Source organism: Corella eumyota, chromosome 2, assembly GCF_963082875.1.
Source record: "Corella eumyota chromosome 2, kaCorEumy4.1, whole genome shotgun sequence".
Classification (NCBI taxonomy): domain Eukaryota; kingdom Metazoa; phylum Chordata; class Ascidiacea; order Phlebobranchia; family Corellidae; genus Corella; species Corella eumyota.
In genome coordinates, this window is record NC_137491.1 from 1,090,056 (window position 1) to 1,105,616 (window position 15,561).

Here is a 15,561-nt window from a genome sequence, read left to right on the forward strand (position 1 = left end):
GTGCTTTTAGGAGCTCAACTTTATTTCAGTGTGACGTCACAACTGTCATGGAGTTGCTCTCTTGCTTGCGCTCGAGCATCAACTAGCGGCACGACGTTTTTGTCAAAAAAAAAAAAAATTAAAATTTTTTTTTTATAAATTGTCTAAAATTAAAAAAAAATAAATCAAAAACTATTGATTTTTAAGCTTAAGACGATAAGCGCCGCGTTTTTGCACTAATTAGTTAATATGATGATTAGTTTATTGGTTAACCAAACTTAACATAAGGCAATTTCTTTACATAAATAAGTGATAATATTAAACAATACTTTCAGTGGAAGCAAAAAAATAAATAGGCCAAGTTTAACACTGTTTTTAATTTAAAAAAGAATAATTAATAAATAAACATATTCCTGAAAAACTAAAAATTTTTGAAAACAACCTTTTACCAAAATTTTGGTCGCATTTCTTAAATGGGGTAAATAAAAAGTGTCTTAATATCAGTAGATGACGTTTTTAATATTATGTTAATAAATCAATTTAGACAGCAAAATTGAACAAACAAGAATAAAAATAATAATTTCAATCACAGTTATTATATTATAAACGGTCCTACTAATTAACCACACAGACCGCACAGGCCATACATTTACCACACAGGACAAAAAAATATAAAAAAAATAAATTGTTAGACTGTTTTTTGTATTTAGGGCAATCAAGGGTATTTCCCAAAAAAGGGTTGGAGGTGGGGTTAATAAAAAGTGTCTCATTGTCGATATTTGGTGTTTATCAAATAACAGTATCGCAAAATAAACTGTCAACGTATTCTGTGTGGTTCTGTGTGGTACCGTGTGATTCTGTGTGGTTCTGTGTAGTCCTGTGTAGTCCTGTGTGATTCTGTGTAATTCTGTGTAGTCCTGTGTGATTCTGTGTGATTCTGTGTGGTTCTGTGTAGTCCTGTGTGGTTCTGTGTGGTCCTGTGTGGTTTTGTGTGATTCTGTGTGGTTCTGTGTGATTCTGTGTGGTTCTGTGTGGTTCTGTGTAGTCCTGTGTGGTCCTGTGTAGTCCTGTGTGGTTGTGTGTGGTTCTGTGTAGTCCTGTGTGGTTCTGTGTAGTTCTGTGTGATTCTGTGTGGTTCTGTGTAGTCCTGTGTGGTTCTGTGTGGTCCTGTGTGGTTCTGTGTGGTCCTGTGTGGTCCTGTGTAGTTCTGTGTGATTCTGTGTGGTTCTGTGTGATTCTGTGTGGTTCTGTGTAGTCCTGTGTGGTTCTGTGTGGTCCTGTGTGGTTCTGTGTGGTTCTGTGTAGTCCTGTGTGGTTCTGTGTAGTTCTGTGTGATTCTGTGTGGTTCTGTGTAGTCCTGTGTGGTTCTGTGTGGTCCTGTGTGGTTATGTGTGGTCCTGTGTGGTTCTGTGTGGTCCTGTGTGGTTCTGTGTAGTCCTGTGTGGTTCTGTGTGGTTCTGTGTAGTCCTGTGTGGTTCTGTGTAGTTCTGTGTGATTCTGTGTGGTTCTGTGTAGTCTTGTGTGGTTCTGTGTGGTCCTGTGTGGTTCTGTGTGGTCCTGTGTGGTCCTGTGTAGTCCTGTGTGGTAATAAGTAGGACCACATTATAACTTCGTACCAAATACCATTTATTTCAAACTTATTGCACAAAAAATAGAAATCTATAACTGAAAAAAAAAGAAAAATTATACTAATAATTTAAATAAAGTGCATAGTTAACCTCAATTAATGTCAATGTTTTTAAAAAAATAATAATTTTGGAATACTGAAAAAAATGTTTTTTTTCTACCTCGTTAAAAGTTTAGTTTTGGGTGATTCAACCAAAAAAATAAACAAATCAGCTCTAATTTTTACCCGAAAATTATTTTAAATTTTTCAAACAAACCAAAATTAATCAAAACAAAGTTTATCAAAATTTTAAGCGTTCGATTCATTACCAAACAAATCATCTAACCCACTTTTCCCTTCACTATTGGTATTAACATCAACAATCGAACCATAACCACTAGGTGTCTTGATGACATCATTGATGATGCCATTAGCATGGTCAAGTTGTAACCGACGGTTACCGGACCGAGCTCCAAATAAAAGGAGAGGAAGAGAAACAAATAATCCTCCTAACATTAAATAGTTCGCAAAAGTTGGACCTTAAAAAATTAAATTTTATGAAAAACGAAATAAGAAATAATCAACTTATCGCATTAGATTCACGTTTTTTGCTTTGTTACTTAGGCCTAGAGTTCGATTCCCATGCCGTCCTGCTATACTTCCTTAAGACCTGATGTTTCAAGTTTGATGTGTAATTTTGCCAAAAAAATTGCAAAAGGAACTTGAAAAATTAAATAATTATTCAGCTGAATTAAAAAAAAGCAAAAAAATCCTAAAATGTAATAACTGTTTAGCAATTAATAATGTTTTGAATTTGTTAATCTCGTATATTTAACTTAAAAACCCTAGTTTTGTATTTTCTAGAACTAAAATTTCTCATGCCCCACAACCAGGCAAAATACAAAAAAACTTAGTTAAAAATTCAAAGTAATTAATTATGTTTTTATTTTGTCAGTGTTAGTTATCCTATCCAAAAATTTGAGTATAGTATGTTGTCCGGTTTTAGACAAAACAACGTTCCGTTTACCATAGGAGAGAATTCCCTCGCACCATAATCCAGACGAGAGAATTTAGGAGAGCTGTAGTGTAATTATGTTTTGTCTAGAACCGGACGGCATACGAAATCCAAAAATTTTAATAAAGCAACTTTAATTTGTAACCTTTTCTTAAAAATATTCTAAAATAAAATTTATTCAAAAAATAGGACCTAATCAAAAAACAAAACTTACTTGAAGATACATTTAAAGTTAACAAAAACACGAAAGAGAGAAGGTTGTAAAACCAGACAACTATTGAGGTGGAAGTGCCCTCGCTAACAGGGTACGCTGAATCTGCTGCTAGTTCCATGCCAACTGGGACAGCACCATTCATCCCAGTACTTAGAATTATTACCGTAACCCAAATATTAGCTGCATTATTAAAGGATCAAATTTTAATTTAAAATAAATCGTTTAAATTATTTAAATAATATTATTTTATTTAATATTTGCGATAATATAGTTCTATTTTTTTTATCGTTTATTAAATTATTTATTAATATATATTAAGTTATGATACCCAATTAATTTTGTTAATAAATAAAACAAATTTTAGTTTTATTTAAATAATTATTATTACCTTTGTGAGGAACAAAGGGTTCAAAATGAAACCATTTGTTGGCTATTATTACAAAATAAAGGAACATAATGAAACAAATTGTTAAAAGAAAAACTATGACAACTTTCATTCTGCCTTTTAAACGATCTGTGAACCTGAAAATAGTTTAAAGTTTTAAACTAAAAATTGGTTTTTAAAAGCTAAATGTTAATAAATGGCATCACAGTTAATTTTACAGAAATAAATTGGTTTTAATTCAGTTTAAATCATGTTTAAAAATGTTATTTTACACCAAATTCTATTTCTTAAATTAAACAAACACCATATTTGTTAACCAGTAAAGACCATAATTTATAAGCAAAAAACACTATATTTACCAGTAAGCACCAAACTACCAACCAAGAACAGCCATGATTAAGAAGCAATGAACACCATATCAATTATCAAAAAACACCATAATTATTGACCAATAAACACCATATTTCACACAAAAACACCATATTTACTAATAAATAAACACAAAAATTACTATACAATAATCGCCATATTTATCACTAACAAAACACCATAACCAATAAGCCATAAACATTATATTAATTCTTGGTAAACACCATTACTTTAAACCAATAAACACTCAGTTATTAACCATTTAACACCATATTTATTACAAAAAAAACACCATTATTATTACAAAAAGCACCATAATCATTAAGCAAATAACACCATATTTATTACCCAAAACCATCACTCAAACTAACCAATAAACACCATACTAATTATCAAGAAACAACATAATTACTGACCAATAAACACCATATTAATTAAGAAACATCATAATTTTTTTACACCATTTTTTTCACACAAAAACACCATATTTACTAACCAAAAAAACACCATAATTTTTAACTATTACACATGACAACATAAAACCATGACATCTGTCCACCTTTAAACACAACTACCACCTTTAAACACCATATATTAAATTATTTAAAAAATCCTTACCAATAATTAAACACCATACTTACCAACCCACAAACATGCCTACAATACAACCAACCACTGTCATAAGAAAACCAATAAAACCATCTTCATCCTAGAATAAAACCAATTTTAAAAAAAAATTAACCATATTTTAAAAGGGGTAAAAATTAACCGTATTTTATGTGGTTTAAAATTAACCATATTATTAAATGGTTGATAATTAACCATATTATTAACGTAAAAACAACCACTTACTTGGTTAATATTTAATGGTTTGAGTAATAAAGGCATGGCACCAGCCCAACCACCCCAAGTACCAAAACTTAAAGCTGTTACCGCGACAACGAACCAAAATTCTGGAATATGACGTAACTGTAATAAACCATCCTAGAAAAAAGTTTAACAAAATTTAAAAAAATTTTAATAAAAATGTAATAATACTGGTCAAATGCCAACCCTACAGTCAGGATTTTATTTGTTGTAATGGTTGCAAGTTGCAACTCTTAACTAATATTTGCCTGTGATAATTTACCGATGCATCACAAACAGCAGTTTTATTTATTTTATAGGCCTTTAAATTTGAGCATACATTGTCTATTAGCTACATTGTATTTAATTTACTTTTTCTATTAATAAAGGTGGAAACTTAAGAATTTTTTTAAAATTTTTAAACCTGTAAAGTAAGGTAAGAAAACAATAAAAGTACCAAAAACATTATATTAATTATTATAATAAAAAAATAACCTATATTAATATACAGAGTAAATATAAAATATTTATATATAAGTTAGACATGGAATGTATATAAATATTTATGTAAAAAAACATTTAAATTCCATTCCAATACCAAAACTTTATTAAAATCAAAAACTATTTTAAAATTAAAAATAAAACATTTCTAAAAAAATGTTGCAAAAATTAGGTCATGACCTAACAGTGCTTTTTAGTTAATAATCGGCATTGTGTTAATGTGTTGTTTTTAACAATTACATTGTTTGCAGATAATATTGATATTACCTGCTTTATTTACTATGATGCAACAAATTAAATTTATTAGGAAGTTAAAAATTACTGACATTAAAATGATATGCATAAAAATCCTATTTTACTTACAATAAATATATTTTCAAATATACACCATTTACCTAAAACCCTTCTTTAAAAATAGTTCTTCAAAAAAAAACTTAACATTCTAAAATTCAAATTTTCAACTTCAGTATTAATTCTAGTTTTAAAACGAGGATAAAAAATATTTACTTTGAGTCCCATTCTCTGTGTTGATGCTGAGACGCTAGGTGGAGTTGGAGGTTTGCTGGGGAAGAAATAAAGAGCTGAGAGGAAAATAGCGGCAGCAACTCCAAACTCCAGGTACATCACATCGTTAATTTGTTTCCTATTCACATAAATATGAAATAAAACTTTTTTGAATTAATCCTCGAAGTTGGAAGGGTTACGTAATGACTATAACATAGAGCAACATTTGTTACCCCAACCCAGTCTCGAGCTGACTTCCGCAGTTTAAATATTATAGATTATATTTGCCCGATAAATATGCTGCTGATCAAGTGTTAGCTCAGCAAAAGTTCAAGCCGGTCATAGCTTCTTGCTCAAGAGCGCTTCAGCATAAAAGCAGTGAAGATGGAACCAAGAACCTGATGTAGTGAAGCCAAATGTTCTGACCACTACACCACACTATTGGTTATTATTAGTTGTGGTTTGGGCACACATTAAGTCTTAGGTTTAATTCCCACTGCTGCCAAGTAGGCATCTAAATGTATTTACTTGCAAATAACAAACAAAATATATGCAAATACTCAAAAAAACATGAGTTAGTAATGTTGGTTGAGGTATGGAAGTGTGGGTGGAATGTTAGCCATAAGGCCGAAAGGTTTTGAATTTAAGCCACATTAATCACCCTTGAACTTAGTGTTTATAGATAGCTTAAACATGTCACAACAGCACATCCTTTCCGATAAAAATACACATTTTATCACAACTATTTCCATTATTAAAATGTCCTTATGCTTACTTCTAAAAATTGCTGTCATGATCTATTACAGTTTTTATACATTTATGGCTTGAAAAAGCAGCAAACATATTTACCTAATAAGGTAGACTTCTGAACAGTTAGGCTGAGATGGATACATACATTGAGGCATATAAGTATAATTTGCTGGAGGTTCTTGAATAAAAAGTGGTCCAATAATATATGCAACACCAGTACCTATAAATTTAACATTTAAGAATATTTTAAATCTAATTTTTAAACAATAAAACAGGAGGTAAGAACATATTATCCATAAAATGACAACTAAAAGTTATAAAATGTAATTTTAATTAATTATAGTTGAGTTTTGTAAATGAGTAACTTAAATTAAATATACTTAATAAAAATTAATTTAACAAACTATAAACAATAAATGCTACTATTTTGCAAAAATAAATAAAGTAAATATTTTAGTAAGTTATAATTCGGTTTGGTGTAGTTTGGTGTAGGCCATAGGTTTATCGGGCAATTATAACAAGCAATATTTTAAACTGAAAAGAGCAACTCGAGACTGGGTCTGGGTAATGAGTGTTACTCTAAGTTTAGGTTGTACAGTCGACCTTTTCACATCGAGAATAAATTACCCAAAATTAACAATTGTAGATAATTTTTTTAATAAAACAAAGCATATATAATTTTATATTTCTCCCCTATTTTAGACTCACCCATATAATTAAACAAGGTTGCGACCCCGGTAGCAGTTATCCTCTCATTTGGTGGAAACCAGACATTAGAAAGCAGAGGTGGGATTGCCATCACAGGACATCCGGCTATTCCATTTAATATTTGCCCGACATGAACAAAACTTGAGTAAAAAAATTAAAAAAAGCTTACTGGAAAAAAAAAGTAAATTGGGTAATATTGATGAAATTGCAATATTTTGCAAATATCCCAGAGGTGCCACATATATTCAACACTTATTAAATTTATAAATGGGGGTGCGTCCACTCCTTGCACTATCAGCATCGACGCCAGTGCACACACACACATATATATATATACAAATAAACATTAAGCTCCTTTATTTATAATCAAGAAACTTCAAGAACATTTACACAAACAAAATTTTCAATTAACTGATAGCTTACTATCGAAGTATATTGACATCTAGTGGTAAACATCTCAATCCAGTTCCGACTGCAACAAAAAAGGCACCAGAGAGCACAGAAACACGTAACCCCTTGTTATCAAGTAGCCACATGTAAATTGGCATACAAATAAGGAAAGATATAGGGCCCCAGTTTGTTAAGAGTTCTATATCATCTAAAAATTAAAAACATATTCGTTAACATAAGAAAAACAGCCTTCAGTTTGATTATACAGCTTCTATCAAAGAGTTACATCCATTACCACAATTCAGTCTTTAGTTGACTTTTGCAGTTTAGATATTAAAGATTATAATCGCCCAAAAATTTATCTGCTAATTAAGTGTTGGCTTAGCAAAAGTTTATACTGTTTATAGCGCCTTACTTTAGGCTACAACATAAGAGCAGTGTGAATCAAATGCAGAATCTTATGTAGTAAAGCCAAGTGTTCTGACCACTGCACCACACTGTTGCTTATCAGAACTATAGGGCAATTACAATCACTATTATTCCCAGCTTCAAAAGTTAAGACTGAGTTAGAGTTACAAATTTTACTTTATGTTTATGATAGAACAGTATTGGTTACAAATTAGGCTTTAAAAAGCAGTAAAAATTACTAAAAACGTTGCCTATTTAAATAAAACATAAACAACATTTACTGGTTGTAAACCCAAGTGCAAATTCAGCCGAGTCATCGATTGGACTCCAAGTGTTCCAGATTGCGCCCTGAAACATCCCTAGAAGTGAAAACAAGATGCAAATATACCAGCGATACCAATATTTTGTGCATTTTTTCGAGATTAATCTTGAGTTTTCGTTGTTGTTTGATAGTAGTTCATCATTAGTTGATTTGTCTGACTGCAAGCAAAACAAAAAACTTTAAAAAAATCAAATCTTTAGATGTTTAACCATCAAAAAAACATAAAAAGGAGCTCTATTAGCGTCGACCGTCGGTTTGAATAAGTAGTACTAAAATGAATGCAGAAAAGAGCAGAATTCAGAAAAAAAGATTGGAAAAAGGTAAAAAAATTTCGCCCTTTTCGCATTTATAAACTTAGTTACACCGAACAAACACTTTAATTTTACTAAAAATAAGAGACTTTATTATTAATTTAACCCCATCTTGTAATTATAATGAATATTGTGAGGTTTAAATATAAAAAAATATACCTTTTAGCCAGCCACTTTTAATTAAAGCTGCATTTTTATTTGAATTTAATTTGTAATTCAAAAATAAATTTAAAAATATTCTCAATTAATTTTCTAACCTGCGGTAAATCCATTTTTTCTAATATTTTGATTTCTTAATTTCCCGATGCTTCGATCAAGTTTTGACGTTTAACTAACATTGCACAAACTAACATCAACAACTTAGCATACTTCTTGTTAAAAAAATTATAAATTAGAATTGCCGAAAGCTTAAAGTTCAATAAAAAAAATTGTTTTGCAAGTCTTCCGCTAAAATGAGTTTTGTTTACAACGTTATGGTCCAATTAATACGTCATTAGATATCTTTATCCTCAATTATTTAAAAAAAAACTTTAATTTTTTGACATTTAAAGTTATATTTGTAATTCTTTTAAATTTAAAAAATGTCAATAAACTTTTAAAAAACCTCAAACTTTGTTTAAAAAGTTACTTATTTAGTTGAAATCTTTATTATTAAATATTGTTTTATTTAGTTATTGCAGAAATCGTTTTAGATTCTTGTAAAAATAGAATATATATTAGTAAAACAATTGATTTAATTCCTATAATATTACACTTAGACATTTTAGTTTTAAAATTCTAATTACAGTTTCAAAATATCTATTATTTGAAAATCAATAACAGAAATAATACTTTTAAAAAAATGTTTTTATTAATCCCAAATTTACAACTTTTATTAATTATTGCTTTTAACATTTTATTACACAGATCTAATCATCATTTGCGCCTTTTTTAGAGATTTATATTCTTGCCAGCTAAACCAGAATATGCCACGAAGGTCATCAACTCCCCCAGCAAGATATTCTCCGTTCAAGTTTGAGTTACCACAGGCTACATACCACCAGGCAGCATGATGGAAAACAGCGCAATTCTGATCTGGCGAAATATCGTGATCTTGATCAAACGTTGTAAATGGTCTTTTATTTTGACTTGTCAATGAATCACCTAAATAGCAATTGTTAAATTATACTTATTTTTCCTATGTTTAAAAACACATGAGGTCGTGGGTTCAATCCCCTCTGATCTCGTGCTGTAGCGCCCTTGAGTAAGGCGCTATAAACAGGATGAACTCCTGCTGAGCCAGCACTTAATCAGCAGCATAATTACCGAGCAATTATAATCTAAAATATCCCAAACTGCCACAGGTAACTCGAGACTAGATCAGAGTAACTGTTGTTACTCTATGTTTAAGTCGCGCATTCGACCTTTCCACATCGAGGATAAAGATATATATAAAAAAAAACGTTGTTTCATGTTAAATTTCACGTAAATTTAATTACTACGACCCAGTCTTATGTTGTATTCTCTATTAACTTCTTTTTCTATTTACAAGTTTAAATTTATTCATTCCTGATATGGAAAAGCTGACTTCACAGCCTAAACATGGGTAACATTAGAAACCCCGACCCAGTCTTGAGTTCCATTGGCAGTTTGGAACATTATTGTATATAATTGCCTGATAATGAAGCTGCTAATTTGTCATAGTTTATAGAGGATTTTCTAATGGCACTACATCACTAAGGCAGTGGGGATCGAACACAAAATCTTAAAGAGCATGGTTTAGTTACAAAAATAGTGGTCCAAGTGTTTTAACCAATAAACTATCATTAGTCAACACAAAAATGTTAAATTTCAACGCCAAGTTTTATAGAAATCCAAAACTACAGCAAAAGTTATAAAAAAATGAAATATTTTGTTAAATAAACTTAAGATTAATTTAGTATTAATTCACATTCATTTAATTATATTTTACAAACCGGCAGTACTACTGGCATTATATCCTTCCACAGTCAATCGATACAAACTTTCAGGATTTCCAACTTTAAAGTTGCTAGAATTTAAAAGATTTTTTTGTTGTATATATCTTTATTATCAATGTGGAAAAGACGAATGCTCGACCCAAACATGGAGTAATATCAGTTACTCCGACCCAGTCTCGAGTTACCTGTGTCAGTTTGGGATACTATAAATTACAATTGCCCGATAATTAATCGGCTGATTAAGTGGTGGCTCAGCAGGAGTCCATACCATTTATAGCGCCTTACTCAAGGGCGCTACAGCATGAGAGCAGTGGGGATTGAACCCACGACCTGATCGTGGTGTAGCAAGTGTTCTTACCACTACACTACGGTGCCGGTTAAGGTTATTTATAATTAAACTCAACTATTTAAGTTACATTTATCTTACCTATATATTGCAAATTTTTGAAAACCTTTAAAATTTTCCAGATCTATTCTAAGCTCAAAACTTCTTGATTTTGTCAACTGGTAAAGGTTATCTAAACCTGTTTTAAATTTATTACATTTAGTATTACCCTTAGTTTTTATTATAGAAATTAAGCGTTGTAAAAACAATTTTAATAGGCGAAAATTAAAGCTGAAAAATATATATCTAAAATACATTAAAATTTAGAAGTACTAACCAAGCCAATATTCGCCCGATATGTTTCCAAATCCATTCACGTAGTTATCCCAATCCAAGTAAAAGTCTTGAGACCCATCGAAACGCCTTTGAATGACCTTTGAATGAAAATGTTAATTTAACTTCGTTATTACTTAAAAATAAAAAAAATATTAATTACGAAATTAAAATATTATTTACCACCCAAGCACCACCGTCTGTGGTTTGATCACAATAAACTGGTGTTATTTTATTGTTAATGATTATGTCGTATACCCCGCTTTCTGCATTCTTGGGTAGACTCCTACAGTCCATGGTAGGCGGTACTAAAACCAAAAAATTTGGGTAAATATGCAAACTAATAAAGGGTTACTTGTGTTAACTTACTTTTTACTGTTTGGGTTTTATTAATTTGATTTTGAGGTTGTTGAAATGAATCACGCCAAGATTCAAGCTCAGCAACTCTTTCTTGCAACTCAAGCAGCAAATTTTGGCATTCATCACAGTTTTCATGACTTCCTTTCGCTCCAGGAGGACCAATCGGTCCCCTCTTTCCGGGAGCACCGGGTTCTCTTCGTACCATGGTGTCGTCATCGTTGCCACAAGTTAAAACAACTTGTCTGACGTTTTGTCCGCGTACGAACAAAAACACTAACACTAATAACTTAACACAAAACATGTTTTTTGTTTTTAATAGTTCCTAAGAAAAAACATCAAATTAAATTACATGTTTTTTCTTTAAACTGGTATGTTATGTTAACAGCCATATGCATATAAAATCTTCGCTAGATGTAGTGGTCAAAACACTTCCTACACTACACGACGTCCAGTGTTCGATTCCTCCTGCTCTCATGCTGTAGCGCCCTTAAGTAAGGCGCTATAAACGGTATAAACTCCTGCTGAGCCAGCACTTAAACAGCAGCCTTATTATTGGGCAATTTTAATCTTTAAACTGGCAAAAATAACTCGAGACTGAGTCAGGGTAACTGATGTTACTCTATATTTAGGTCGTGAAGTTGACCTTTTCACACCAAGAATAAATATATATATTCGAAAAACAACATATATTGCATTCTAGTCAACTTAAGTAAGTTAATTCTTAGCTTGTTCGCGCTGCTTTCAAAAATAATTACCACTGAAACTAATCAGTTTACAACTGTCAACTAGTTTAAGTGTCTTTGCTTTTTTGTATATAAATTTATCCTTGATGTGGAAAGGTCAAACACGCGACCTAAACATAGAGTAACAACACTTACCTTAACCTAGTTTTGAGTCAGATTTTGTAGTTTTTGATGTTATTGATTAGAATTGCCCAATAATTATGCTGCTGATTAGGTGCTGGCTCTGCAGAAGTTCATACTGTTTATAACGCTTTTCTCAAGGGTGCTACAGCATGAGATCACTGGGGATCGAACTCAGGACCTTATGTAGTGTAGGAAGTGTTCTGACCCCTACACCACGGTGCCGGCTTTATTGTTAAGTGACTAAACGCAAATGTTAAGCATCTGCAAACACTTTAAATGCCACTAGTATAACAACAATAACTACATAACTGCTAAACTTAAACATTTTCGCTTTAAAACAATGTACCGTTCAACTGTTTTCGTGGGCAAAGGGTTTTTCTTATAACCTTGCTAGTGTATAACGTTTTGTAACGTTTGTTTGTAGCGTTTTAGTACGGGTTGCCTGAAAGCGCAGGCTTAATTACTTCGTATCCTTTTAAGGCAATCTACTGGATTATTGCTTTTATTTGAGCAGTTCTGACTTGAGATATGTTTCTTAAGTTTTTGATTTAGTAGCTTTGTTTTTAATTTGGTAGCTTTGTTTTTAATTTGGTAGCTTTGTTTTTAATTTAGTAGCTTTGTTTTTGATTCAGTAACTTTGTTTTTGATTTAGTAGCTTTGTTTTTGATTTGGTAGCTTTGTTTTTGATTTAGTAGCTTTGTTTTTGATTTAGTAGCTTTGTTTTTGATTTAGTAGCTTTGTTTTTGATTTGGTAGCTTTGTTTTTGATTTAGTAGCTTTGTTTTTGATTTAGTAGCTTTGTTTTTGATTTAGTAGCTTTGCTTTTGAACTACTAGCTTTATTTTTGATTTAGTAGCTTTGTTTTTGATTTAGTAGCTTTGTTTTTGATTTAGTAGCTTTGGTTTTGATTTAGTAGCTTTGTTTTTGATTTAGTAGCCTTGTTTTTGATTTAGTAGCTTTGTTTTTGATTCAGTAGCTTTGTTTTTGATTTAGTAGCTTTGTTTTTGATTTAGTAGCCTTGTTTTTGATTCAGTAGCCTTGTTTTTGATTTAAGAGCTTTGTGTTTGATTTAGTAGCTTTGTTTTTGATTTAGTAACTTTGTTTTTGATTCAGTAGCTTTGTTTTTGATTTAGTAGCTTTGTTTGGGATTTAGTAACTTTGTTTTTAATTTAGTAGCTTTGTTTTTGATTTAGTAGCTTTGATTTTGATTTAGTAGCTTTGTTTTTGATTTAGTAACTTTGTTTTTGATTTAGTAGCTTTGTTTTTGAATTAGTAACTTTGTTTTTGATTCAGTAGCTTTGTTTTTGATTTAGTAGCTTCGTTTTTGATTTAGTAGCTTCGTTTTTGATTTGGTCGCTTTGTTTTTGATTCAGTAGCTTTGTTTTTGATTTAGTACCTTTGTTTTTGATTTAGTAGCTTTGTTTTTGATTTAGTAGCTTTGTTTTTAATTTGGTAGCTTTGTTTTTGATTTGGTAGTTTTGTTTTTAATTTAGTAGCTTTGTTTTTGATTCAGTAGCTTTGTTTTTGATTTGGTAGCTTTGTTTTTGATTCAGTAGCTTTGTTTTTGATTCAGTAGCTTTGTTTTTGATTTGGTAGCTTTGTTTTTGATTCAGTAACTTTGTTTTTGATTTAGTAGCTTTGTTTTTAATTTGGTAGCTTTGTTTTTAATTTAGTAGCTTTGTTTTTGAATTAGTAGCTTTGTTTTTGATTCAGTAACTTTGTTTTTGATTCAGTAGCTTTGTTTTTGATTTAGTAGCTTCGTTTTTGATTTAGTAGCTTCGTTTTTGATTTGGTAGCTTTGTTTTTGATTCAGTAGCTTTGTTTTTGATTTGGTAGCTTTGTTTTTGATTTAGTAGCTTTGTTTTGATTTGGTAGCTTTGTTTTTGATTCAGTAACTTTGTTTTTGATTTGGTAGCTTTGTTTTTGATTTAGTAGCTTTGATTTGGTAGCTTTGTTTTTGATTTAGTAGCTTTGTTTTTGATTTAGTAGCTTTGTTTTTGATTTGGTAGCTTTGTTTTTGATTTAGTAGCTTTGTTTTTGATTTAGTAGCTTTGTTTTTGATTTGGTAGCTTTGTTTTTGATCTAGTAGCTTTGCTTTTGATTTAGTAGCTTTGTTTTGATTTAGTAGCTTTGTTTTTGATTTAGTAGCTTTGTTTTTGATCTAGTAGCTTTGTTTTTGATTTAGTAGCTTTGTTTTGATTTAGTAGCTTTGTTTTTGATTTAGTAGCTTTGTTTTTGATCTAGTAGCTTTGTTTTTGATTTAGTAGCTTTGTTTTGATTTAGTAGCTTTGTTTTTGATTTAGTAGCTTTGTTTTTAATTTAGGAGCTTTGTTTTTAATTTAGGAGCTTTGTTTTTGATTCAGTACCTTTGTTTTTGATTTAGTAGCTTAAGTTTTTGATTTAGTAGCTTTGTTTTTGATCTAGTAGCTTTGTTTTTGATTTAGTAGCTTTGTTTTTGATTTAGTAGCTTTGCTCTTACTTATAGATAACTGGTTATTTGTCTTCGTCTTAAATTTTTAGACCATCTTTGTTGATGTTTTATTAATATATTAATAAAAGCTTATACTATTTTAATTAATTTGGAACTCGGTTAGTACCAAAGTTACGATCGGTCTTTCGGTTGGCCGTTACTAAATTGCTCTAAAGTAAAACTAGTACCTAATTAGAATTCAGTTTTGCTTGTAACAGATTATTTAGTAACACTAGTTTACACAAGTAATTTAATTTGGCAGTGCAGTCGTTATGGGCGATCGTAGTTGTGCTTGTTGATATTATAACTGTACTTAATTAACTATTTTACCTACTTAATATATAATATCGTTACTATATTTATTTTTAAAAAGTTTCACTTAAATTACTTTGCTAAAACCATCTTAAAGGCGTTAGAACTTCAAATTAAACCGCTTATTTTATAACAGTCACTGTGAATGATAACTAAATAACATTTAAAAAATTTACGATTTTGATATTTAAAGATTAAAAAATTCGTTTAAATTTAATGTCAAAATTTTTAGCTTGGGGCATTTAATTTCTGTTATATGACGTCATAAGTTTGCAAAGAGGTTTAATAAATGTGCGTAATATTAAAACGCAAATATATTAGATTAAAAATTGTGACTATTTTATTAATTTGCCAATTAAATATTTTTAGTTTTTAAAAGAATGAATTTAATATTTGTAAATGTTGCAATTTTTGTTCAAGTATTTTAATTTAAATTACTTAATATAATTCAGATATAAAGTTTAAAACATTTAAATATTTTAATGTTTTATTTTATTAAACAAATTTTAAAGAGAATTTACTTAAAGCCCCTGGGACATGCATTTTGCAAACGTTAGTAAAAGTATATTTTTGCATTTACGACAAAAGTTTATATTTTTTTGTAATTTATTTACAAAAAATATCTTAATT

General features: G+C 30.3%; 2 protein-coding genes across 2 annotated transcripts; both read right to left on the reverse strand.

Moving 5' to 3' along the window:
• Nucleotides 1-321: 321 nt before the first annotated feature.
• On the reverse strand, nucleotides 322-8,673 carry LOC145741868 (solute carrier family 49 member 4 homolog). The gene is made up of 11 exons (XM_082559538.1): nucleotides 8,566-8,673; nucleotides 7,957-8,155; nucleotides 7,301-7,475; nucleotides 6,878-7,017; nucleotides 6,269-6,389; nucleotides 5,423-5,558; nucleotides 4,421-4,552; nucleotides 4,210-4,277; nucleotides 3,203-3,336; nucleotides 2,815-2,994; nucleotides 322-2,124 (listed from the first exon to the last, which is right to left on the reverse strand). Exons 1-11 carry the CDS (start codon nucleotides 8,578-8,580, stop codon nucleotides 1,895-1,897), a joined length of 1,530 nt encoding a protein of 509 aa, XP_082415664.1. The 5' UTR covers nucleotides 8,581-8,673; the 3' UTR covers nucleotides 322-1,894.
• Nucleotides 8,674-9,142: 469 nt separating this feature from the next.
• On the reverse strand, nucleotides 9,143-11,600 carry LOC145742180 (microfibril-associated glycoprotein 4-like). Its single transcript, XM_082559959.1, has 6 exons — nucleotides 11,294-11,600; nucleotides 11,108-11,232; nucleotides 10,929-11,025; nucleotides 10,694-10,790; nucleotides 10,264-10,337; nucleotides 9,143-9,451 (listed from the first exon to the last, which is right to left on the reverse strand). Exons 1-6 carry the CDS (start codon nucleotides 11,583-11,585, stop codon nucleotides 9,207-9,209), a joined length of 930 nt encoding a protein of 309 aa, XP_082416085.1. The 5' UTR covers nucleotides 11,586-11,600; the 3' UTR covers nucleotides 9,143-9,206.
• Between the last annotated feature and the right edge of the window lie 3,961 nt (nucleotides 11,601-15,561).

Excerpts from the sequence above, each read along its gene's own strand:
- LOC145742180 (XM_082559959.1), bottom strand. The coding sequence starts at position 11,585 with ATGTTTTGTGTTAAGTTATTAGTGTTAGTGTTTTTGTTCGTACGCGGA. Across the intron at positions 11,026-11,107 it reads CAGACGGTGGTGCTTGGGTG|GTCATTCAAAGGCGTTTCGA; the intron begins GTAAATAATATT and ends TTTCATTCAAAG. Across the intron at positions 9,452-10,263 it reads TAATGCCAGTAGTACTGCCG|GTGATTCATTGACAAGTCAA; the intron begins GTTTGTAAAATA and ends ATTGCTATTTAG.
- LOC145741868 (XM_082559538.1), bottom strand. Across the intron at positions 5,559-6,268 it reads TCAGAAGTCTACCTTATTAG|GAAACAAATTAACGATGTGA; the intron begins GTAAATATGTTT and ends TTATGTGAATAG. Across the intron at positions 4,553-5,422 it reads CACAGAGAATGGGACTCAAA|GATGGTTTATTACAGTTACG; the intron begins GTAAATATTTTT and ends ACTTTTTTCTAG.